General features: G+C 49.6%; 1 protein-coding gene and 1 pseudogene across 1 annotated transcript; one reads left to right on the top strand and one right to left on the bottom strand.

The window, feature by feature from the left end:
• The window catches only part of LOC147118787 (uncharacterized), a 142,908-nt pseudogene that overhangs the window by 7,127 nt on the left and 108,989 nt on the right, over positions 1-26,792 (bottom strand).
• Positions 5,319-11,107, top strand: LOC147118788 (uncharacterized; the record flags this gene model as incomplete). The annotated part of the gene is made up of 1 exon (XM_085987039.1): positions 5,319-11,107. A coding segment is annotated over one exon (795 nt), but the record flags the coding sequence as incomplete, so codon positions are not given.

The raw sequence follows: 26,792 nt of genomic DNA on the forward strand, positions 1-26,792 counted from the left end.
CCAGTCTCCATTTCTCCTCCATTTACAGACGCTCCCTGACCAGTCACCATTTCTCCTCTATTTACAGATGCTCCCTGACCAGTCACCATTTCTCCTCTATTTACAGACGATCCCTGACCAGTCTCCATTTCTCCTCCATTTAGACACTCCCTGACCAGTCACCATTTCTCATCCATTTACACACTCTCCCTGACCAGTCACCATTTCTCCTCTATTTACAGATGCTCCCTGACCAGTCACCATTTTTCCTTCATTTACAGACGCTACCTGACCAGTCACCATTTCTCCTCCATTTACAGACGCTCCCTGACCTGTCTCCATTTCTCCTCCATTTACAGACGCTCCCCTGAGCAGTTACCATTTTTCCTCCATTTATAGACGCTCCCTGACTCACTTCCTGTCTGTCCCAGAGTTTGGCGCTTTGTTGAGATTCGGGCCGGAGTGAAACGTGAACCCGCGGGTGGGGGCGGATAATGTTCACTGCTCTTATAATCGGGCCTGGGGCCGCACTCGGGGTGTGAGCGGCCCCCCGGGGTTCATTAAGAAAGGGAAGATAGATTATGAAAGTAAATTAGCAAAAAATATAAAAACAGAAAGTAAGAGTTTTTATAGTTATATAAAAAGAAAAAGGGTGGCTAAAGTAAATGTTGGTCCCTTAGAGGATGAGACCGGGAAATTAATGGTGGGAAATATGGAGATGGCAAAAACACTGAATGAATATTTTACATCAGTCTTTACAGTAGAAGACACTAAGAATATCCCAACACTGGACAAACAGGGGGCTAAAGGAGCTAAACACGATCAAAATCACTAAGGAAGTGGTACTCGGTAAAATAATGGGACTCAAGGCGGATAAATCACCTGGACCTGATGGCTTACATCCTAGGGTCTTGAGGGAAGTGGCGGTAGGGATTGTGGATGCATTGGTAATAATTTTCCAAAACTCCCTGGACTCGGCAATGGTCCCGGCAGACTGGAAAACTGCTAATGTAACACCCTTATTTAAAAAGGGCAGTAGACAGAAGGCTGGAAACTATAGACCGGTTAGCCTAACATCTGTGGTAGGTAACATTTTGGAGTCCATTATTAAGGAGACAGTAACAGAACATTTGGATAATCATAATTTAATAGGACAAAGTCAGCATGGTTTTATGAAGGGGAAGTCATGTTTGACAAATTTGCTGGAGTTCTTTCAGGAAGTAACATATAGGGTGGATAAAGGGGAACCAGTGGACGTAGTGTATTTAGACTTCCAAAAGGCATTTGACAAGGTGCCACACAAAAGATTATTGCTTAAGATAAAAAAAATCACGGGATTGGGGGTAATATTCTGGCATGGATAGAGGATTGGCTATCTAACAGAAGGCAGAGAGTTGGGATAAATGGTTCATTCTCAGACTGGCAATCAGTAACTAGTGGTGTTCCGCAGGGGTCAGTGCTGGGTCCCCAACTCTTTACAATCTATATTAACGATTTGGAGGAGGGGAACGAGTGTAACATATCAAAGTTTGCAGATGATACTAAGATGGGGGGGAAAGTAGTGAGTGAGGAGGACATAAAAAACCTTCAAGGGGACATAGACAGGCTAAGTAAGTGGGCAGAGATTTGGCAGATGGAATACAATACTGGAAAGTGTGAGGTTATGCACTTTGGCAGGAAAAATCGTAGAGCAAGTTATTATCTTAATGGCAAGAAACTGGAAAGTACTGAAGTACAAAGGGATCTGGGGGTCCTGGTGCACGAAACTCAAAAGGTTAGTATGCAGGTGCAGCAAGTGATTAAGAAGGCCAATGGAATGTTGGCTTTCATTGCTAGGGGGATAGAATATAAAAATAGGGAGGTATTGCTTCAGTTGTACAAGGTATTGGTGAGACCGCACCTGGAATACTGCGTACAGTTTTGGTGTCCATACTTAAGAGAGGACATACTTGCTCTCGAGTCAGTACAAAGAAGGTTCACTCAGTTAATCCCGGGGATGAGGGGATGGACATATGAGGAGAGGTTGAGTAGATTGGGACTCTACTCATTGGAGTTCAGAAGAATGAGAGGCGATCTTATTGAAACATATAAGATTGTGAAGGGGTTGGATCGGGTGGATGCAGGGAAGATGTTCCCGATAATGGGTGAAACTAGAACTAGGGGGCATAGTCTTAGAATAAGGGGCTGCTCTTTCAAAACTGAGATGAGGAGGAACTACTTCACTCAGAGGGTGGTAGGTCCATGGAATATGCTGCCCCAAAAAGCTGTAGAAGCTACATCATTACATAAATTTAAAACAGAAATAGACAGTTTCCTAGAAGTAAAGGGAATTAAGGGTTACGGGGAGCGGGCAGGAATTTGGACATGAGTCTAGGTTCGGATCGGTCATGGCCCTGTGGGTAGCGGAGCGGGCCCAGGGGCCGTGTAGCCTGATCCTGCTCCTATTTCGTGTGTCTAATTCTGTTAGATGCAGAAGATGGTTCTGTGATAGTAGATTGGCAGTTAGGATCAGATCAGCCATGATCTTATTGAATGGCGGAGCAGGCTCGAGGGGCCGATTGGCCTACTCCTGCTCCTATTTCTTATGTTCTTATGTTTAACCCGCCTCCCTCTGACTTGCTGCAGCCTCGCCACCCGCGCATGCGCAGCTCACTCTGCCCAACACTCAACCTCTCCCGCGCATGCTCAGCTCACACGGCCCGACAATCAGCCTCTGCCGCGCATGCTCAGCTCACCTTCTGTTGTTCAGGTTTAAAGGTCAAGCCCCGCCCCTCACACACTCTGATTGGTTGGAGGACCCGCTGCCCGCTCGGTCCTCCAGCCCCGCCCCGCTGTTCCTATTGGTCCGGAGCTCCCGTCAATCACCCGGGCAGTGTGAGCTGAGCATGCGCGGAGCTTGGCAGCAGCCGCTGACACATCAGGTGAGAGAGCTCAGGTAGCGGGTTCATGAACCCTGGGGGGACGTGGGCCGCTCACACCCGGAGCTCAGGGAGCGGGTTCATGAACCCCGGGGGGGACGCGGGATGCTCACATCCCGAGCTCAGGGAGCGGGTTCATGAACCCCGGGGGGACGCGGGCCACTCACACCCCGAGCTCAGGGAGCGGGTTCATGAACCCCGGGGGGACGCGGGCCGCTCACACCCCGAGCTCAGGGAGCGGGTTCATAAACCCCGGGGGGACACGGGCCGCTCACACCCCGCGTGCGGCCCCAGGCCCCATTATTAAAACACTCAACATTATCCGCCTCCCCACAACTACCCGCCAGTTTAAGACACAAACTGCGGGACAACCAGGAAGTGCTGGGAAATCCCCAGGGAGTCAGGGACCGTCTGTAAATGGAGGAGAAATGGAGACTGGTCAGAGAGCGTCTGTAAATGGAGAAAAATGAAGACTGGTCAGGGAGCGTCTGTAAATGGAGGAGAAATGGGGGCTGGTCAGGGAGTGTCTGTAAATGGAGGAGAAATTACTCAATATTGTGGGGCTTGGTTTGTGTGAAGAAATATATCAGTGATTTTAATGAGACTCTTTCTGTGTCCCAGCTCCTGTAAATACTGGCTGGAAAGGGACCGGACTCTCAGGAGGCTCCACACCGCTGGCTGCTCGTGTGTCAGTGATCTCCCATCAGATTAATGTGCTTCTGCTGTGGGTGTGTTTAATAAAGTGCCCGAAGCCCTCACTGTATCACTCTCTCATATCCCACCTACAGTGTAATGTCCGTGCTGTGTGCTTCCTGTCCAATATCCCCCTCATCCCTAGCTCTCCTGTTGCACCAACTCGGTATAATGGGACAAGAAGTGCCAGCTCAAGAGATTCCCAAATCAGGGATGGAATGAAAGGTTCAGACATGTGGAATGTTAATCTTACACAATGTGTGAGATGCTGAGCACCCGCCCAACATTTCACCACCACACCGTCTTTCAAATAGTTTTATCAATCTCTCCTGCTCTGAAATCTTTGATTCGGGCCGGGGGTCCGGGTGCCAGAGGGACTGTGCATTCAGTTTAACTCCCAGAGAGTTTATACGTAGATGGGGCACACATGGCACACATGTCACACATTGGACAGCAACTGACGAGTGCAGAACGGAACCCAGCCAGAGTACGCACCTTCAGGGGAGGAGAGGGAGGGGAACCAGTGAGTGTAGAACTGAACCCAGCCAGAGTCAGCACCTTCAGGGGAGGAGAGGGAGGGGAACCAGTGAGTGTAGAACTGAACCCAGCCAGAGTCAGCACCTTCAGGGGAGGAGGGAGGAGAACCAGTGAGTGTAGAACTGAACCCAGCCAGAGTCAGCACCTTCAGGGGAGGAGGAAAACTGGGAGCAGAGGAAAAAATGTTGGAGATGGTGCGATGTGTTTGGATTTCAGCACAGGGAGGAGGGAGAGTGTGTGGGATTGGGATTTACAGCTTTTGGGGAACAAGAGAGGAAAGAATGTTCCATAGAAACTAGAATTGTCTGTTCTGAATTTCCATCATGTACTTAGTGATGACTTTTGTAAACTTAAGTTGTGGAGTATTTTAAACCAACACTCGACACAAGGTTTTAGATCGATAGTCAAGACCTTTCCAAATTGGTACAGCAAACACTACATTTTTATACATTACAATACACATGTCAAAATTCATTCCTGCCACCTGATTGGACCTTGGCCCGCATGCATCTTCACTGATTGGTTGCCTGTGCTGCGTTACATTAAACTACCGCCTTTATTATCGGCCGTTATCCCACAAGCTGTTGTGGCACCTCTGACCTTTGTTTATGCCAAATGGGTCTCGTACTTCTGGTTCATTGTCCTCTTTTCCTGCCTCTCTCGGCCTCTTTTACTTCCAACTCATTGTTTTACTTTCCTGCCAGAACAGAACTTACATCCTCTCGGCCTCTTATGGTTCCACGTCCGGCTATGTTATCAACTTAGAAAAAGCTCACTACTGAGATTATTGTCTTTATTACACCATTCATTGAAACTGCCAGCGATGTCTGTTTAACCCTTACCCTGTAAAAGGAGTGCAGTGGGGAATTAGAAGGGGAGGATTTACAGATGGGAAACTCAAACCAAACATCACATCAAGATCTGACAGAGTCACTTCATTCATCAGGACCTGAATATCATCGGCCTTTGAATGTGGAAGGAGAAACGTTTGTCTGTTCTGTCTGTGGGGAAAGATTTCAAACATCAGTGTGACTGGAAAAGCACCGAGACACACACACCCGAGTGAGAGTGTTCCAGTGCACGGACTGTGGAAAGAGCTTTAACCAGTTACACAGCCTGAAAAAACATTGCACCGTTCACAGCAGGGAGAAACTGTACATGTGTTCTGTGTGTGGACGAGGCTTCAACTGATCGTCCAACCTGGAGAGACACAAGGACACCCACACAACGGAGAAACCGTGGAAATGTAGGGACTGTGGGAAAGGATTCAATTACCCATCCAAGCTGGAAATTCATCGACGCAGTCACACCGGGGAGAGGCTGTTCACCTGCTCCCTGTGTGGAAAGGGATTCACTCAGTCAGCCCACCTTCTGACACACTGGCATATTCACACTGGGGAGAGGCCGTTCACCTGCTCCCTGTGTGGGAAGGGATTCACTCAGTCATCCAACCTCGCTGCACACCAACTTGTTCACTCTAATAAGAGACCATTTAAATGTTCTGACTGTGAGAAGAGCTTCAAAACAACAAAGGATCTGCTGAAACACCAACACACTCACACTGGGGAGAGGCCGTTCACCTGCTCCGTGTGTGGGAAGGGATTCACTAATTCATCCCACCTGCTGACACACCAGCGAGTTCACACTGGGGAGAGACCGTTCACCTGCTCCGTGTGTGGGAAGAGATTCACTCAGTCATCCCACCTCACTGCACATCAACTTGTTCACACTGGTAAGAGACCATTTAAATGTTCTGACTGTGAGAAGAGCTTTAAAAGCAAAAAGGATCTGATGCAACACCAACGCACTCACACCGGGGAGAGGCCGTTCACCTGCTCCGAGTGTGGGAAGGGATTCACTAATTCATCCCACCTGCTGACACACCAGCGAGTTCACACTGGGGAGAGGCCGTTCACCTGCTCCGAGTGTGGGAGGGGATTCACTCAGTCATCCCACCTGCTGAAACACCAGCGAGTTCACAAGTGACTGCAGGGGTTGGATTTTGCTGTTGTTGCTGCTGTTAATCACATCCAGGACTGAACCATGTTCATTCTGACTGTTGGGGTTTGTTTCTGCTGATCTTAAACTCCAGCCCAGTTATTGGAGTTATTAATATTCTGGATATCTGTCATAGAGTCATAATGGCACAGGAGGCCGCCATTTGGCCCATCCAGTCCATGCTGGCTCTCTGCAGAGCAATCAGTCCCATTCCCCCGCTCTATCCCCGTAGCCCTGCAAGTTTATTTCCCTCAAGTGCCTATCCCGTCTCTCCTTGAAAACATTGAGTGTCTCCACTTCCACCACGTCCGTCGGCAGCGAATTCCAGGTCCTCACCACTCGCTGCGTAAAATAGTTTTTCCTCACATCCCCCCGCCCCCCCCCCGTATCTCTTGCCAAAAACCTTAAATCTGTGTCCCCTAGTCCTTGTACCATCAACTAGTGGGAACAGCCTTTCCCCGTCTAGCCTATGCAAACCCGTCATAATCTTGTACACCTCTATCAAATCATCCCTCAACCTCCTTTGCTCTAATGAAAACAAATGCATCTTCTCCAACCTGTCCTTGTAGCTAAGGTCCCCCATCCCCGGAACCATTCTGGTAAATCTCCTCTGCACCCTCTCAAGGGCCTTCACATCCTTCCTAAAGTGTGGTGACCAGAACTGGACGCAAAACACCAGTTGTGGCCTAACCAGCGCTTTATAAAGGTTCAGCTTAACTTCTCTACTTTTGTACTCATTACCTCTATTTATGAAGCCCAAGATCCCATATGCTTTATTAACCACTCTCTCAATATGTCCTGCCACCTTCAGGGACCTATGCACATTAACTCCCAGGTCCCTCTGTCCCTGCTCTCTCTTTAAAACTGTGCCATTAATTGTATATTGCCTCTCCCTGTTCCTTCTGCCAAAATGCATCACCTCACACTTCTCTGTATTGAACTCCATCTGCCACTTGTCTGCCCATTCTGCTAGCCTTCCTATGTCCTGTTGCAGTCAATTGATGTCATCATCACTGTTTGCCACACCCCCAAGTTTGGTGTCATCGGCAAATTTAGAAATTCTACTCTGTATTCCAATATCCAGGTCATTTATATATATATCAAAAAAAGCAGTGGCCCCAGCACTGACCCTTGGGGAACATCACTGTCTACCATCCTCCAGTCTGAGAAACAGCCATTTACCACAACTCGCTGTTTTCTGTCCTTAAGCCAATTCCTTATCCAAGCTGCCACTGACCCACCTATTCCATGAGCCTCAATTTTTTTAACCATCCTTCTATGTGGTACTTTGTCAAACACCTTCCAAAAATCCATGTAGACAACATCCATTGCATTCCCTTCATCAATCCTCTCTGTTACTTCATCAAAAAATTCAATTAGATTAGTCAAACACGATCTGCCTTTTACAAACCTGTGTTGGCTCTCCTTAATTAACTTAAATCTCTCCAAATGCCCGTTAATATTTTCCTTGATTATTTTTTCTAAAACTTTACCCACCACTGATGTTAAACTGATCGGCCTGTAGTTACTAGGATTGTCCTTACACCCTTTCTTGAACAATGATGTCACATTTGCCACTTTCCAATCACCAGGCACCTCCCCCGCATCTAGGGAAGATTGGAAAATTAGGGCAAGCCCTTCCGCTATCTCCTCCCTCAATTCCCTTAGCAACCTGGGATGCAAGCCATCTGGACCAGGCGACTTGTCCACTCTAAGCATACCCAGCCTTTCTAGTGCATCCTGTCTATCAGTTTTCACCCCTTCCATTGCTTGTACCTTTTCCACCGATATTTTGTTAGCAGCCACCTCCTTAGTAAACACCGATACAAAGTACTCATTGAGTATTCTAGCCTTGCCCTGCGCCTCTAAGCATATATCACCTTCTTTGTCTCGATTAGGCCCCACCCCACTTCTTACTACCTGCTTACTGTTTACATGCTGGTAGAAGATTTTTGGGTTCCCTTTTATGTTAACCGCCATTCTACTCTCATATTCTCTCTTTGCCGATCTGATTTTCATATTCACATCCCCTCTCAATTTATTGTATTTGGTCTGGTTCTCCCTTGAAGAATTCACCTGACATGCATCAAACACCCTCTTTTTTTGTTTAATCATCTTCTCTATCTCCCTCATCATCCAAGGAGCCCTTGCTTTGGTTCCCTTACCCTTCCCTCTTGTTGGAATGTACCGAGCCTGTAGTTGGAACATCTACTCCTTAAAGATCACCCATTATTCCGTTACAGTTTTTCCTGTCAGTCTTTGGTTCCATTTTACCCTGGCTAGATCCTTTCACATCCCATTGAAGTTAGCCCTATTCCAGTTTAGAAGTTTCACTCTAGGTTGTTCCTTGCTCCTCTCCATTGCTAATCTAAATCTTATGATACAATGATCACTCGTACCCAAGTGTTCTCCCACAGACACTTGGTCGACCTGGCCCACCTCATTCCCCAACACCAGATCCAGTAATGCCTCCTTCCTAGTTGGGCCAAGAACTGTTCCTGGGACTAGGGACAGGGTCACTGGCAAGGCTTGGAAGCTAAGCAGAGCCAGGCCTGGTTAGTACCTGGAGGGGTGACCATCAGGGAAGACCAGGTGCAGAAGGTCAGGGAAGGAGCCCCGAGGAGGGGCGGTTGGTGAGAAGGTCACGGAAGGAGCCCCGGGAGGGGCGGCTGGTGAGCAGGCCCGGGTGTTGGGCTGAAGATTGTCGGACAGGAGGAATGGTGGAAATGGAATGGCGGCGCGCACAGACGCAGCGGCTTTGCTTCTCCCAGGACGGTGCTATTTACGTTTAATGTTAATGTTATTTGTACTGGACTCATGGGAGCTTGCAAGATCACATTTCGTTGTGCATTGTACAATGACAATAAAGTTGAATTATTATTATTAACATATTGGTCAAGGAAATTCTCCTGAACACACTTCAGAAATTCCTCCCCCTCCTTTCCCTTTACCCTAGCATTATCCCAATCGATATTTGGGTAATTAAAGTCCCCCAATATCACCACTCTATAGCTCTTGCATATCTCTGCGATTTCCCTGCAGATTTGCTCCTCTACCTCCCTCTCACTATTTGGAGGCCTATAGAATACCCCCAATATTGTGATCATACCCTTTTTGCTCCTCGACTCTAACCAAATTGATTCTGTCCTTGTCCCCTCAAGAACATCCTCCCTTTCCAACACTACAATGTCTTCTTTAATCAGCACTGCCACCCCACTGCCCTTTCCTCCTTCCCTATCTTTTCTGAACACCTTGTACCCTTATACTAAGTGCCCAATCCTCACCGTTTTTAAGCCACGTTTCCGTTATTGCCACAGCATCATATTGCCACACAGCTAATTGTGCTTGTTGCTCACCAACCTTATTCAGCTTTGCTTGAAATACACAATGTGTCGAGTATTTGATTTCCCCAAGATAAGAGGAGACTAATTGATGTCCTGTTACCGACTGCTCCATTTTTGGGCCTTTTCTCCTTTCTAACTCTAGATTATTTCAGTTCTCATACCTTCGGTTACTCTCATGGACAAGTCCCAGCTCCCCATACATTCCAGAGTGCCTCCCCTAGCCTTGGTATCCAGGGAAGGTATCGGTAACATGCCCGGGATCACTAAACACAAAACCGAGTCTGTTAATCACTTTCAGCTACTAGACTTAGCGTGTGTCCCACAGCATCTCTCTCACCTTCGATGTGTGAATAGGGCATCGCGCCTGCAAACTTCATTTTCATAGAATCATAGAAAGTTACAGCACAGAAGGAGGCCATTTCGGCCCATCCTGTCCGCACCGGCCAACAAAGAGCTATCCAGCCTAATCCCACTTCCCAGCTCTTGGTCCGTAGCCCTGCAGGTTAGAACATCCCAAGTGCACATCCAAGTACTTTTTAAATGTGGTTAGGGTTCCTGCCTCTACCACCCTTTCAGGCAGTGAGTTCCAGACCCCCACAGCCCTGAAGAAATTGCCCCTCAAACCCGCTCTAAACTTTCCACCAATTAGAAACATAGAAGATAGGAGCAGGAGTAGGCCATTCGGCCCCTCGAGCCTGTTCCGCCATTTAATGAGATCATGGCTGATCATCCCAATCCAGTACCCTGTCCCTGCCTTCTCCCCATATCCCTTGATCCCTTTAGCCTTAAGAAATATATCTAACTGCTTCTTGAATATATTTAATGAATTGGCCTCCACTGCCTTCTGTGGTAGAGAATTCCACAGGTTCACCACTCTCTGGGTGAAAAAATTCCTCCTCATCTCTGTCCTAAATGGCTTACCCCTTATCTTTAGACTGTGACCCCTGGTTCTGGACTCCTCCGCCATCGGGAACATCCTTCCTGCATCTAGTCTGTCTAGTCTTGTTAGAATTTTATAAGTTTGAATGAGATCCCCTCTCATTCTTCTAAACTCCAGCGAATACAAGCCCAATCGACCCAATCTCTCCTCATGCGGCATTCCTGCTGCAGTGGGGAAAGAGTTAAACTGACATCGCTGGCAGTTTCACTGAATGATGTAATAAAGACAATAATCTAATAGGTTTTTGCAGTAGTAAGCTTTTTCTAAATTGCTGAACTGGCAGTTGAGATAACCTAAGCAGTAGTGTTAGAATGACTGATGACTGCAAACTGTATAATGTGGAACCATAAGAGGCCGAGAGGATGTAAGTTCTGTTCTGGCAGGAAAGTAAAACAGGCAGGAAAGGAGGACAATGAGTCAGGAATACAATGTTGGTTAGACCACATCTGGCATAAACAAAGGTCAGAGGTGCAACAACAGCTTGTGGGATACCGGCCGATAATAAAGGTGGTACTTTAATGTAACGCGGCATAGGCAACCAATCAGTGAAGACGCATGCGGGCCAAGGTCCAATCAGGTGGCAGGAATGAATTTTGGATGAGATGGCCATGTGTTGTAATGTATAAAAATGTAGTGTTTGCTGTAACAATTTGGAAAGGTCTGGCTAAGACAGAGCAGACTGTTTCCCCACCGGTGTAATAAAGACAACTTGACTATCGATCTAAAACCTTGTGTCGAGTGTTGGTTTAAAATACTCCAAAGCAATTGGCGTCATGAACAGGTTTTTCACACGGATGGGAGGCACGGGCGAGTGAAGCTGAGCCAAAAATGTGAGTACTTTTAAATACCACGTACAGTTAGGGCAAGGCAACACTGTCTGGTGACCACCGCCCCCTTTGGAACCAAAGAACTAAAAGGTTTGAATCGATAAGTCAAGCGGTCTTGGGGTTAGGGTGAAACGCGGGGAAGAATAGGCGTGGTATGAGTTGCAAGTAGTGCGTTAACTTTGGAGTAAAAGTCTAAAGCAGACCTCTGACAACTCCAGTTGCAAGTAGTGCAGAAAGTTTAAGCATACCTCTGACAACAAATTACCCGAACAAAATTGTTGCAAGTACCGTCTCACTGTGAGAGTAAAGTAAGGGAGGTACCTCTGACAACTGGGGTTACAAGTACCGTCTCACTCTGCGAGAGTAAAGTAAGAGAGGTACCGCTGACAACTGTGGTTACAAGTACCGTCTCACTCTGCGAGAGTAAAGTAAGAGAGGTACCGCTGACAACTGTGGTTACAAGTACCGTCTCACTCTGCGAGAGTAAAGTAAGAGAGGTACCGCTGACAACTGTGGTTACAAGTACCGTCTCACTCTGCGAGAGTAAAGTAAGGGAGGTACCTCTGACAACTGTAGTTACAAGTACCGTCTCACACTGCGAGAGTAAAGTAAGGGACGTACCTCTGACAACTGTGGTTACAAGTACCGTCTCACTCTGCGAGAGTAAAGTAAGAGAGGTACCGCTGACAACTGTAGTTACAAGTACCGTCTCACACTGCGAGAGTAAAGTAAGGGACGTACCTCTGACAACTGTGGTTACAAGTACCGTCTCACTCTGCGAGAGTAAAGTAAGGGAGGTACCGCTGACAACTGCAGTTACAAGTACCGTCTCACTCTGCGAGAGTAAAATAAGGGACGTACCTCTGACAACTGTGGTTACAAGTACCGTCTCACTCTGTGAGACTAAAGTAAGGGACGTACCTCTGACAACTGTAGTTACAAGTACCGTCTCACTCTGCGAGAGTAAAGTAAGGGAGGTACCTCTGACAACTGCAGTTACAAGTACCGTCTCACTCCGCGAGAGTAAAGTAAGAGAGGTACCTCTGACAACTGTGGTTACAAGTACCGTCTCACTCGGCGAGAGTAAATTAAGGGAGGTACCCCTGACAACTGTGGTTACAAGTACCGTCTCACTCTGTGAGAGTAAAGTAAGGGAGGTACCTCTGACAACTGCAGTTACAAGTACCATCTCACTCGGCGAGAGTAAAGTAATGGAGGTACCTCTGACAACTGTGGTTACAAGTACCGTCTCACTCTGCGAGAGTAAAGGGAGGTACCTCTGACAATTGTGGTTACAAGTACCGTCTCACTCTGCGAGTAAAGTAAGGGAGGTACCTCTGACAACTGTGGTTACAAGTACCGTCTCACTCCGCGAGAATAAAGTAAGGGAGGTACCTGACAACTGTGGTTACAAGTACCGTCTCACTCTGCGAGAGTAAAGTAAGGGAGGTACCTCTGACAACTGCGGTTACAAGTACCGTCTCACTGCGAGAGTAAAGTAAGGGAGGTACCTCTGACAACTGCGGTTACAAGTACCGTCTCACTCTGCGAGTAAAGTAAGGGAGGTACCCCTGACAACTACAGTAACAAGTACCATCTCACTCTGCGAGAGTAAAGTAAGGGAGGTACCTCTGACAACTGCGGTAATGATGGGCCTTCAATAACCACAAAACTAGAAGTTATAGACTTAAACAAGTTGGCTTTTAATCACTAAGATCAGAGCTAACATCTCAACACGCCGACTGGTTCACAGGAATGAGTCATACAGATCCTGGGATCTTTATGTAAGAGAAGTCAGGGGCGGAGCCAAGAGCCAAGACCTGGAACCTCCCAGGTTAGTCGGGAAAGAGGAAGTGGAACTATACACTGTGGGGGAGGGTAATATACATGAGTGCAAAATGAATACAGGATCAAGACAAACAGATTTCATTACATTCACCCCTTCTATAGATTTAGTCCATCGGGGTGATGTTTCTTAAAAGTTGGTATAAGTGAGTCTGTCAGGAGGTTTTGCAGTTCTCAGTGATCGGCGCAAAGCCGGTTGGGGTGCCTCTAGGGGAGTGGATTCTGGTTCCTCCGCTGTCCGGGCCTCCGCAGTGTCTTCCAGGTTATCTGCAGTGTCCTCCAAGTTAAAGTTGGGTATTGATACCTCTGGGCGTCCTGTCTCTTTGTAGTGTAGGTCTTCATCGGGTAGTCTCCCATCGTTCTCTCCGCTCCCCGAGGGAGCGAGGTCTTTTATGGAAACAGTGTCCTCTCGCCCGTCAGAATATTTGATATAGGCGTACTGAGGGTTTGCATGGAGGAGCTGTACCTTTTCCACAAGGGGGTCCGTTTTATGGCCTCTCACGTGCTTCCGCAATAGTACTGTCCCCGGAGACGTCAGCCACGCGGGTAGAGATATGCCCGAGGTGGATTTCCGGGGGAAAACGAACATCTTTTCGTGAGGGTTAGCGTTAGTGGCAGTACATAACAGAGACCTTATGGAGTGGAGCATGTCTGGGAGGACTTCCTGCCAGCGGGAGGTCGGAAGGCCTTTTGACTTTAAGGCTAATGTGACAGCCTTCCAAACAGTAGCATTCTCCCTTTCCACTTGCCCATTACCCCGGGGGTTGTAGCTAGTGGTTCTGCTAGTGGCTATCCCCTTCGAGAGCAAGAACTGGCGCAGCTTGTCACTCATGAATGACGTCCCCCTATCGCTGTGTATGTAGTTCGGCATGCCAAACATGCAGAATAGATTACAGAGACACTTGATGACCGTGGCACTGGTCATGTCTGGGTAGGGAATGGCGAAGGGGAAGCGGGAATATTCATCAATGGTATTGAGGAAGTATACATTACGGTCGGCAGAGGGAAGGGGTCCCTTGAAGTCCAGACTTAGGCGCTCGAATGGCCGTGTGGCTTTGATAAGGTGTGCACGGTCAGGCCTGTAGAAACGAGGCTTGCATTCCGCACAGATGCGGCAGGCTCTGGTCATTGCCCTGACCTCCTCGATGGAGTGGGGCAGATTGCGGGACTTTATAAAATGGTATAGTCGGGTGACCTCTGGGTGACAGAGGTCGTTGTGGAGACCCTGTAATTTGTCCGTATGAATGCTGGCACACATTCCCCGCGATAGGGCGTCTGGGGGTTCATTAAGGGCTCCCGGCCTGTACATAATATCATAGTCAAACGTGGATAGTTCGATCCTCCACCTGAGTATTTTGTCATTCTTGATTTTCCCCCTTTGTTTGTTATTAAACATGAAAGCCACCGACCGCTGGTCGGTGAGCAGGGTGAAACGTTTGCCGGCTAGGTAGTGTCTCCAGTGCCGCACTGCCTCCACTATAGCCTGTGCCTCCTTCTCGACAGAAGAGTGCCTGATTTCAAGTCCCTGAAGGGTTCGGGAGAAGAAGGCCACAGGTCTCCCAGCCTGATTGAGGGTCGCAGCTAAGGCAAAGTCTGGCGCATCGCTTTCGACTTGAAAGGGAATGCATTCGTCCACTGCACACACTGCAGCCCTTTCAATGTCCTGTTTAATACTGGTGAAAGCCTCCCGAGCTTCAGCTGTTAGTGGGAAGGACGTCGATTTAATGAGGGGTCGGGCCTTATCAGAGTAATTGGGCACCCATTGGGCATAATACGAAAAAAATCCCAGGCACCTTTTTAAAGCTTTGGGATTGTGTGGCAGGGGCAGTTCCTTTAGGGGGAGTAATCGGTCAGGGTCCGGTCCAATTACCCCATCTTCCACCACACAGCCGAGGATACAGAGACGGGTTGTGTTGAAGACACATTTGTCTTCGTTGTAGGTTAGATTCAGCTTTAGGGCAGTTTTTAAAAATCGCGCAAGATTTAGATCGTGGTCTTGCTGGTTGTGCCCACAGATAGTGACATTGTCCAGATAGGGGTAGGTAGCTTGTAGTTTATTCTCGTCAACCATGCGGTCCATCTCACGTTGGAAGACCGAGACCCCATTTGTTAGCCCGAAGGGCACTCTGGAAAATGGTAGAGGCGCCCGTTCGCCTCGAAGGCGGTGTATGGGCGGTCCTCCGCTCTAATGGGGAGCTGGTGATACGCGGATTTGAGGTCGATAGTCGAGAAGACTCGGTATTGCGCAATCTGGTTGACCATTTCTGATATGCGGGGTAAAGGGTAGGCGTCCAGCTGGATATAAATATAAACAGTCTGGCTGCAGTCAATTACCATCCGTTTCTTTTTGCTATTTTTAACTATGACTACTTGGGCACGCCACGGGCTGGTACTGCATTCAATAATGCCTTCCCGCAGGAGTCTGTCCACTTCCGCCTTGATAAAGTGTCTGTCTTCCAGACTGTACCGTCTACTTTTGGTCGCTATGGGCCTACAGTTCGGAGCGAGATTAGCGAATAAAGAGGGCGGGCTGATTTTTAAGGTTGATAGGCCACAGACTGTGAGTGGCGGCTGGGACCCGCCATATGCTAGCGTGACACTTTCGTGGTGGCACTGGAAGTCCAGGCCCAAGATTACATTAACACAGAGTTCTGGCATCACGAGGAGTTTAACATCCTTGTAGTCCGTGCCTTTTACAGTCAGTGTTACCACACAGTAGCCCAAAATGTCCGAAGTGTGGGGCTTAGCAGCCATAGCAATTCTGCTCCGTGTAGGGGTTACCGTTAATGAGTGCCGCCGTACCAGGCTAGGGTGGATAAAACTCTCAGTACTCCCACAGTCAATTAAACATTTCGTTAAATTCCCGTTTACCTGTATGTCCATCATGGATTTTGTCAACGGGTGTGGCCTGAATTGATCCACCGTGATCGAAGCCACTGTTGGGCCCTGGGCGGCCGTTGAGTCGGGAAAAGATGGCGGATCCCAAGATGGCGGCCCACACGGCACGCACGAGGCAGTGACGGAGTTGGAAATCGGATTCCCCCTGCAGACTTTGCTAAAATGCCCCTTTTTCTTACATTGGAAGCATGTAGCGTCCTTCGCTGGGCATCGTTGTCTGGGGTGCTTGGCCTGGCCGCAGAAGTAGCATTTCGGGCCTCGAGACATTGCCGCTGTACTAGGACTCCTGGGTGAACTTCTGTGTGGGGACTCCGGCGGCGTAGAGCTGGTCTGAGACCTGGATGGGGATGATGGCTGATTCCAAGATGGCGGCCCCCTCGGCGCGCACGAGGTGGTGAGGGCCGCATGGCCGGAAGAATAAGAGTCAGAGTTTTTCTGGGCCACGTCCAGCGATCGCGCAGTGGCCACTGCCTTTTTTAAGTCCAGGACCTCCTTCTCCAGCAGTCTCTGCCGGATATAATTCGATTTGAGGCCCGTGATGAAGGAATCGCGGACCAATTCGTCAGAGTACGCGTTGGCCGTCACGGCCTTGCAGTTACAGTCCCGGACCAGGTCCTTTAGGCCCTGTAAGAAATCGTCCATTGATTCCTCTGGTCGCTGCCTGCGTGTAGCCAGCAGATGTCTGGCGTACACTTCGTTTACCGGCCTCTGGTATTGGGCCTTCAGGATAGTGATGGCCTCCGTGTAAGAGATGGCGTCCCGGATGAACGAATAAATCCGATGACTTACGCGAGTAGTCAGTAGACTCAGTTTATCTACCTCACTAGCGGATGAGGCCCCCGCGAAGAGTTCGAAGCATTTGAGCCAGTGTCCAAATTGATTTGATGCTTCAGCAGAATGTGGATCCAAGTCCAGACGCTCTGGTTTTAGGAGTCGATCCATCCTAGTATTCTTTAGTGATTAAAATTGATGGGCCTTCAATAACCACAAAACTAGAAGTTATAGACTTAAACAAGTTGGCTTTTAATCACTAAGATCAGAGCTAACATCTCAACACGCCGACTGGTTCACAGGAATGAGTCATACAGATCCTGGGATCTTTATGTAAGAGAAGTCAGGGGCGGAGCCAAGAGGTAAGACCTGGAACCTCCCAGGTTAGTCGGGAAAGAGGAAGTGAAACTATACATAGTGGGGGAGGGTAATATACATGAGTGCAAAACGAATACAGGACCAAGACAAACAGATTTCATTACAGGTAACAAGTACCGTCTCACTCTGCGAGAGTAAAGTAAGGGAGGTACCTCTGACAACTGCAGTTACAACTACCGTCTCACTCTGAGAGAGTAAAGTAAGAGAGGTACCTCTGACAACTGTGGTTACGAGTACCGTCTCACTCTGAGAGAGTAATATAAGGGAGGTACCTCTGACAACTGTGGTTACAAGTACCGTCTCACTCTGCGAGAGTAAAGTAAGGGACGTACCTCTGACAACTGCAGTAACAAGTACCGTCTCACTCTGCGAGAGTAAAGTAAGAGAGGTACCTCTGACAACTGCAGTAACAAGTATGGTCTCACTCTGCGAGAGTTAAATAAGGGAGGTACGTCTGACAACTGTGGTAACAAGTACCGTCTCACTCTGCGAGAGTAAAGTAAGGGACGTACCTCTGACAACTGTGGTTACAAGTACGGTCTCACTCCGCAAGAGTAAAGTATGGGACGTACCGCTGACAACTGCGGTTACAAGTACCGTCTCACTCTGCGAGAGTAAAGTAAGGGACGTACCGCTGACAACTGTGGTTACAAGTACTGTCTCGCTCTGCGAGAGTAAAGTATGGGACGTACCGCTGACAACTGGGGTTACAAGTACCGTCTCACTCTGCGAGAGTAAAGTACGGGACGTACCGCTGACAACTGTGGTTACAAGTACCGTCTCACTCTGCGAGAGTAAAGTAAGGGACGTACCTCTGACAACTGGGGTTACAAGTACCGTCTCTCTCTGCGAGAGTAAAGTAAGGGAGGTACCTCTGACAACTGTGGTTACAAGTACCGTCTCACTCTGTGAGAGTAAAGTAAGGGAGGTACCTCTGACAACTGTGGTTACAAGTACCGTCTCACTCTGCGAGAGTGAAGTACGGGAGGTACCTCTGACAACTGTGGTTACAAGTACCGTCTCACTCTGCGAGAGTAAAGTATGGGACGTACCGCTGACAACTGGGGTTACAAGTACCGTCTCACTCTGCGAGAGTAAAGTACGGGACGTACCGCTGACAACTGTGGTTACAAGTACCGTCTCACTCTGCGAGAGTAAAGTAAGGGAGGTACCTCTGACAACTGTGGTTACAAGTACCGTCTCACTCTGCGAGAGTAAAGTACGGGACGTACCTCTGACAACTGTGGTTACAAGTACCGTCTCACTCTGCGAGAGTAAAGTAAGGGAGGTACCTCTGACAACTGTGGTTACAAGTACCGTCTCACTCAGAGAGTAAAGTAATGGAGGTACCTCTGACAACTGTGGTTACAAGTACCGTCTCACTCTGCGAGAGTAAAGTACGGGACGTACCGTTGACAACTATTAACCATGGGAAGTGAAAAACTCCAGTGGGTGTCTCTGACTCGCTATTTAGTGACAAAAATAAAAGATTAATTGACAAAATGGTTAAAAACGATTGGCAACCGAACGACCCACTGGTAAACAAAGAGGATGGTGGGCTAAAGAAACACAATTAAAGGAAGAAAAGGCCATCATTTTAGTGGCTCGCACATATTATGAGTTGAGTAGACGTACTCGAATTTGGACCAAAAACGGTGCCAAAATTGTACCCGAGTACCAGTAATTTAAGAAAGGGAATAAGGAAAAAATTAAAGTTTTATCGACACAGATGCTATCAGCTTCTGTCCAAAACAAGTAAAATCCAGGATTTGCTGAGTGAAAGGAATCTTAAAAGGAATGCTGGAATCTCAGTTTATGTGAAAGTGTGTGTTAAAAGTGGGGAAGTTTTCTGTCTTTGAAAGAAAATATTTGTCATGTTTGTTTTAGCTCCACCCACTCTTTTGTACAGAGAGCTAAAAGCTGTTTAACCCTTTGAAGACTTGTCTTGAAGGATGGACAAGCGTGTGTTGTTTTAAGTTTGTTAATTGTTTTACAAAAGATAAGCTTCAACCTTGAAGTCACAGTTGCCAATGTGCCTGGAAGAAAACGAAGCTATGGTTTCTTTCTTTTCCAAGTGATACTGGTTAGTTAAAAAAAAAAATTGATCTGGATTGGATTGGAGTTATTGAGGTTAATTAACCTATTAAAACCAGACTTTTATTGTGGCCACGGTGAAATTCTGGTTGGTATAATTTTGTGTAGACCGCATTGAATAAGGTATTTATTGGTCTGAAACCAGACTTTAAAATATTTACAGTCTTGGATATAGCGAACGGGTATTGGTCCATACCATTGGCAGAGGAATCACAAGGGAAATTCGCCTTTACTGTCGGGGATAGACAGTACACATGGACCAGGGTCCCGCAGGGGTTCCACAACAGTCCAAATATGTTCCACCGTGTACTGAGTCAAGCCTTAGACGGGTTAGACCTATCAAAATACCAGAGCGCCCTACATGTCGATGACATAATGATTGCATCAGAGGATGCCAAAGACACATGGGAGCAGTACTGGCCACCCTCCAGACACTTAAGAAAGCTGGCTTTAAATTGAAACCCAAAAAGGCAAAGGTTGGACTGTCCAAAGTAAAGTATCTGGGGCACGAAATGAGCCAGGGGTATAAGGCACTCCCGCAGGAACGAAAGGCAGCCATAAAAGACATGCCAAGGCCAGTGACCGTCCGGGGAGTGAGGAAAGTGTTGGGACTATTTAACTACTGCAGGAATTTTATATCAGATTTTGCAGGGAAAGCAGAGCCGATTCAACGGTTAGTTGAAGGGGGAGACCCGCCACTGATAAGATAGAATGGGAATCGGAGCAGGACGAGGCTTATGCAAAATTAAAAGCAGCCCTGACGTCTGCACCCGCACTAGGATTGCCAAATATAGTCAAACCATTCCATATCTATATATATTTAAACGGATCGATCTGTCTGTCTGTCCTCCGGTGTGCGTCTGTCCGGCTATGCGCTCGAAAGTTATAGAGCGTACCTACGCGTGCGTTACGTCAAAAGAAAGCTTACCTTTCCAAAACGGTCGTAAGTGTATTTACGTTTCGGTCGGACAAAAATCGCACCCGCGGTATCCAAAAAACGTTCAAAATTCCGCTCATTAGCATCTCATTATCCGCTCATTAGCCAGCGTGACATCGAGGTCGACCAATCGTATGCCGGGTTCCTGGCGCGTGCGGGCAGGCCCTCCTACAGTCAAGTGACGGGATGATTGACCAATCCTACGCTTCGGTGACCTGACGGTCGACCAATCGGTGCCTGTGTGGGTGGGCCTTATCGTTCTGAACCGAGGTGAGTCGCCGCCATCTTGATTCCAAACTTTTCATTTCTTTTTCCTGCTTTCTGCGTGTTTCTTTTCAAATCTACATTTCCAGCAAAAAAAAAGTTGCTTTTAAAACACAAATTGTTTTTAAAAAAAGTTAATTAATTTGTAAATCTTTTGTCTAACCTCTATAATTCTCCTACCTTTCACCGTTTTTCCAGGCCCGGGGCCTAGGCTTCTCCAACTGCCAGCAGTGCAACTCTAGACCCAGGCTCCCAGCCTAGACAGAGACAAACACTGGCAGAGGGCAGAGGGTGTGCTGCCTCAGCTCCATTCCCGGGGTCAGTAGGTGGGGAGGCTTCATAAGCAACTGGGGTAGGTCGCAAGCCCCGAATAATAATCTGAAGATCCTGTGTTTGCAGCTGAGGAAATTTCTTCTGCTGACAGTCTCAGGTTAACGGCAGCCATCTTTGTCAAGGATGGCGAAAAGTTTCAGTGTGACACCATTTTGATTCAGTGTGTAACAGAGTGCATGCGCGGCCATCTTAGTACAGGAACATAGAGTGGGTGGGGCTTCTGTGCTCCAAATCAGTAGACAGAAGGCTGGAAACTATAGACCGGTTAGCCTAACATCTGTGGTTGGTAAAATGTTAGAGTCCATTATTAAGGAGACAGTAACGGGACATTTGGATAAACATAATTTAATAGGACAAACTCAGCATGGTTTCATGAAGGGGAAGTCATGTTTGACAAATTTGCTTGCGTTTTTTGAGGAAGTAACATACAGGGTGGATAAAGGGGAACCAGTGGACGTAGTGTATTTAGACTTCCAAAAGGCATTTGACAAGGTGCCACACAAAAGATTATTGCTCAAGGTAAAAAATCACGGGATTGGGGGTAATATTCTGGTGTGGGTGGAGGATTGGCTCTCTAGCAGAAAGCAGAGAGTTGGGATAAATGGTTCGTTCTCAGATTGGCAACCAGTAACTAGTGGTGTTCCGCAGGGGTCAGTGCTGGGTCCCCAACTCTTTACAATCTATATTAACGATTTGGAGGAGGGGACCGAGTGTAACATATCAAAGTTTGCAGATGATACAAAGATGGGACGGAAAGTAGTGAGTGAGGAGGACATAAAAAACCTGCAAAGGGACATAGACAGGCTAAGTAAGTGGGCAGAGATTTGGCAGATGGAATACAATACTGGAAAGTGTGAGGTTATGCACTTTGGCAGGAAAAATCGTAGAGCAAGTTATTATCTTAATGGCAAGAAACTGGAAAGTACTGTAGTACAAAGGGATCTGGGGGTCCTGGTGCACGAAACTCAAAAAGTTAGTATGCAGGTGCAGCAAGTGATTAAGAAGGCCAATGGAATGTTGGCTTTTATTGCTAGGGGGATGGAATATAAAAACAGGGAGGTATTGCTGCAGTTGTACAAGGTATTGGTGAGACCGCACCTGGAATACTGCATACAGTTTTGGTGTCCATACTTAAGAAAAGACATACTTGCTCTCAAGTCAGTACAAAGAAGGTTCACTCGGTTAATCCCGGGGATGAGGGGGTGGTCATATGAGGAGAGGTTGAGTAGATTGGGACTCTACTCATTGGAGTTCAGAAGAATGAGAGGCGATCTTATTGAAACATATAAGATTGTGAAGGGGCTTGATCGGGTGGATGCGGCGAGGATGTTCCCAATGATGGGTGAAACTAGAACTAGGGGGCATAATCTTAAAATAAGGGGCTGCTCATTCAAAACTGAGATGAGGAGAAACTTCTTCACTCAGAGGGTGGTAGGTTTGTGGAATTTGCTGCCCCAGAAAGCTGTGGAAGCTACATCATTAAATAAATTTAAAACAGAAATAGATAGTTTCCTAGAAGTAAAGGGAACTAAGGGTTACGGGGAGCGGGCAGGAAATTGGACATGAGACTAGGTTCGGAATGGTCATGGCCCTGTGGGTAGTGGAGTGGGCCCAGGGGCCGTGTAGCCTTGTTCTGCTCCTACTGTGTTCTAATTCTGTGTTAGATTTCAGGAGATGGTTTTATTCCTGTTCCTGTCTGGGGTGGAGATCACCTTTACAGAAGGTAAGTACTGTAGAAAATATAGGGACAGAGTGATCTCCTGGAAGAATTTCGATCGCCTAGATGGGTCGGAGAGGAATTTCCCAGATTTTTTTCTCCCAAATTGGCCATTGGGTCTTTATCTGGTTTTTCGCCTCTCCCGGGAGATCACATGGGTTCGGGTGGATGCAGAGTGATAGAAGATTTGAGGTTAGGATCAGATCAGCCATGATCTTATTGAATGGCGGAGCAGGCTCGAGGGGCCGATTGGCCTACTCCTGCTCCTATTTCTTATGTTCTTATGTTCTTAAATCGGGTGCTGGTGACCGAGACAGACAATCGACTGTGTGGGCGGGGCCTAATCTTTCCAACTGAAAAGCAAGCGGCGGCCATTGTTTGTGGTACAACACTGAGAGGTGAGGACCCCTTTTTTAATAAAAAGATTGGCGAGGTTGTAAAGTGTATGTTATAGAAAGATATACCAAAAATGTTTTATAAGTACAGGAAACTTTGTGCTATCCGGAGGTGAGCTATCTGGCAATCTGGAGCCACCGCAAAAATCAGCAGCTGTTTTTTATTCTTTTTTTTTGTTGCTTTGTTTGAACAGTCAAGCTGTGCAAGGTCTGTAGCTATAGCAACAGCTTTAGCTACAGAGCTTTAGGGCCACACCTGAGTGTTTAGAAGCTGTTGCTAAGCAACAGTGTTTGTTGTTAAATACAGAGATAAGAATCTCTGTATCTCTCATTAACTCTGGAGAGTACTTGAGGCAAGGCATCAGCTCGGTCCCCGTGGGTGCCGGACAGCACAAAGTTTCCTGTACTTTAAGTTTATCTCCCCCCTCCCTTTCCACCCCCCACCCACACCCCCTTCCCCCCCAACACCCCCCTTCCCGCCCCCCACACGCCGCTCCCCCCACACCGCCTTCCCCCCTCCCCCACCTCACCCCCCCCACACCCCTACACCCCCCCCCACACCCCCTTCCCCCCTCACCACCCCCCTTCCCCCCCCCCACACCCCCACTTCCCCCCCTCCCCACCCCCCTTCCCCCTCACCCCCCCACACCCACTTCCCCCGTTCCCCACACCCCTTCATCCCAAAAAACCCCACCCCTCCTTCCACCCCCTCCCCACCACCCGTTCCCCCCTTCCCCACACCCCTTCCCCTCCCCCCCACACCTCCTTCCCTCCCCCCCACACCCCCTTTCCCTCCCCTCCCCCCCACACCCCCTTTCCCTCCCCTCCCCACCTCCCCCATCCCCCCTCCCCCTCTTCCCCTCCCCTTCCCCCCTCCTCTCCCTTCCCCTCCCTCCCCTCCACCCCTCCCCTCCCCCCCGCTCCCCCTCCCCTCCTCCCTCCCTCTCCCTTCCCCCTCCTCACTCCCTTCCCCCTCCTCCCTCCCTCCCCTTCCCCCTCCTCCCTCCCCTCCCTTCCCCCTCCTCCCTCCCCTCCCCCCCACCCTCCCCCTCCTCCCTCCCCCTCCATCCCCCTTCCCCCCTGCCCCCTCATCGCCCCCCCTTCCCCTTCCCCCACTCCCCCTCCTCCCCCCTTCCCCCACTCCTCCCCCTTCCCCCACTCCCCCCTCTCTCCCCTTCCCCCACTCCCCCCTCCCCTTCCCCCACTCCCCCCTCCCCTTCCCCCACTCCCCCCTCCCCTTCCCCTTCCCCCACTCCCCCTCCCCTTCCCCTACTCCCCCTTCCCCCTTCCCCCACTCCCCCCTTCCCCCACTCCCCCTCCCTCCCCCCCACTCCTCCCCCTTCCCCCCCTCCTCCCTCCCTTCCCCCACTCCCTCTCCCCCTACCCCCACTCCCTCTCCCCCCACACCCTCTCCCCCCTCCACTCCCCCCTCCACTCCCCCGTCGCTCTCTCCCCCCGTCGCTCGCTCGCTCTTCCCCCGTCGCTCTCTCTCTCTCTACCCCCCCAGTCGCTCTCTCTCTCTCTCTCTCTACCCCCCCAGTCGCTCTCTCTCTCTCTACCCCCCGTCGCTCTCTCTCTCTTCCCCCCAGTCGCTCTCTCTCTTCCCCCCCAGTTGCTCTCTCTCTTCCCCCCCAGTTGCTCTCTCTCTCTTCCCCCCCAGTCGCTCTCTCTCTCTCTTCCCCCCCAGTCGCTCTCTCTCTCTCTTCCCCCCCAGTCGCTCTCTCTCTCTTCCCCCCCAGTCGCTCTCTCTCTCTCTTCCCCCCAGTCGCTCTCTCTCTCTCTTCCCCCAGTCGCTCTCTCTCTCTTCCCCCCAGTCGCTCTCTCTCTCTCTTCCCCCCAGTCGCTCTCTCTCTCTTCCCCCAGTCGCTCTCTCTCTCTCTTCCCCCCAGTCGCTCTCTCTCTCTCTTCCCCCCCAGTCGCTCTCTCTCTCTTCCCCCCCAGTCGCTCTCTCTCTCTTCCCCCCCAGTCGCTCTCTCTCTCTCTTCCCCCCCAGTCGCTCTCTCTCTCCTCCCCCCAGTCGCTCTCTCTCTCTCTTCCCCCCCAGTCGCTCTCTCTCTCTTCCCCCCCAGTCGCTCTCTCTCTCTTCCCCCCAGTCGCTCTCTCTCTCTCTTCCCCCCCGTCGCTCTCTCTTCCCCCCAAGTCGCTCTCTCTCTCTCCTCCCCCCCAGTCGCTCTCTCTCTCTTCCCCCCCAGTCGCTCTCTCTCTCTCTCTTCCCCCCCAGTCGCTCTCTCTCTCTCTCTTCCCCCCAGTCGCTCTCTCTCTTCCCCCCCAGTCGCTCTCTCTTCCCCCCCGTCGCGCTCTCTCTTCCCCCCGTCGCGCTCTCTCTTCCCCCCGTCGCGCTCTCTCTTCCCCCCCAGTCGCGCTCTCTCTTCCCCCGTCGCGCTCTCTTCCCCCCAGTCGCGCTCTCTTCCCCCCAGTCACTCTCTCTCTTCCACCCCAGTCGCTCTCTCTCTCTTCCCCCCGTCGCTCTCTCTCTCTTTCCCCCCAGTCGCTCTCTCTCTCTTCCCCCCCGTCGCTCTCTCTCTCTCCCCCCCAGTCGCTCTCCCTCCCCCCCAGTCGCTCTCTCTCCCCCCCAGTCGCTCTCTCTCCCCCCCCAGTCGCTCTCTCTCCCCCCCCAGTCGCTCTCTCTCTCCCCACCCCCCCCAGTCGCTCTCTCTCTTCCCCCCCCCCGCCAGTCGCTCTCTCTCTCTCTTCCAACAACATGCCCTCAAAAGACCCTCAGCACCGCCGGGCACTCCAGCTAGTATATATATATAAACGGATCGATCTGTCTGTCTGTCTGTCCTCACGTGTGCGTCTGTCCGGCTATGCGCTCAAAAATTATAGGGCGTACCTACGCGTGCGTTACGTCGAAAGAAAGCTTACCGTTCCGAAACGGTCGTAAGTGTATTTACGTTTCGGCCGGACAAAAATCGCACCCGCGGTATCCGAAAAACGTTCAACATTCCGCTCATTAGCATCTCATTATCCGCTCATTAGCGACAGAGTGACCTCGAGGTCGACCAATCGTACGCCGGGTTCCTGGCGTGTGCGGCCGGGCCCTCCTACGGTCGAGTGACGGGACGATTGGCCAATCCTACGCTTTGGTGACCTGACGGTCGACCAATCGGTGCGTGTGTGGGCGGGCCTTATCATTCTGAACTGAGGTGAGTCGCCGCCATCTTGATTCCAAACTTTTCCTTTCTTTTTCCCGCTTTCTGCGTCTTTAAAAAAAACGTTGCTTTTAAAACACATATTGTTTTTAAAAAAAGTTAATTACTTTCTAAATCTTTTATCTAATCTCATTAATTTTCCTACCTTTCCCCGTTTTTCCAGGTAGGCCTCGAAGCCTCGGCCTCTCCTCCTCACCCACGCCCGAGCTAGGCACTTCCCGGCCCCAGTCAACAAGCGGCCCCCGATCGCCGCCATCATTGTGAAGGCTGGAGGGGCATATTCTTTTAAAAAAGAAACAAATTTCCGATGTTGTACTTTGTAGCTCCTTTTTTTTTTTTAAAAAGTAAACAAATTTTGCAGTTTCTTATTTAAAAAAAAGACATTTTGCCTGCTTCCAACCGACATGACAAAATGGCCTCCGGCTTCTTCACCCGCCCTGAAGGCTGGCCGACAACTTTTTTTTCTTTACTTCCCCCCCGCCCCCATACCCGTTGCTCGCGTGTCCACTGACTCAAGCCGGGAGCACGGGGTCTCCTGGGCGGTTGCGCCCGCAGCGCGATATCACGAGCGGCGCCGGAGGGAGAGGGGGGGAGGGTACCCGTTGCCGGGAGCACGGAGTCTCCTGGGTGGTTGCGTCCGCAGCACGATATCACGAGCGGCGCCGGAGGGAGAGGGCCGGGGAGGGGGAGGGCCGGAAAGACTGAGGGGTGGGTGGGAGAGGGAGGGACGGAAGGAGTGAGGGGTGGGAGAGGGAGGGTGGGAGAAAAGGAG

Source organism: Somniosus microcephalus, chromosome 4 (assembly GCF_052327205.1).
Source record: "Somniosus microcephalus isolate GS21.2 chromosome 4, FLI_Smic_1.0, whole genome shotgun sequence".
Taxonomy (NCBI): Eukaryota; Metazoa; Chordata; class Chondrichthyes; order Squaliformes; family Somniosidae; genus Somniosus; species Somniosus microcephalus.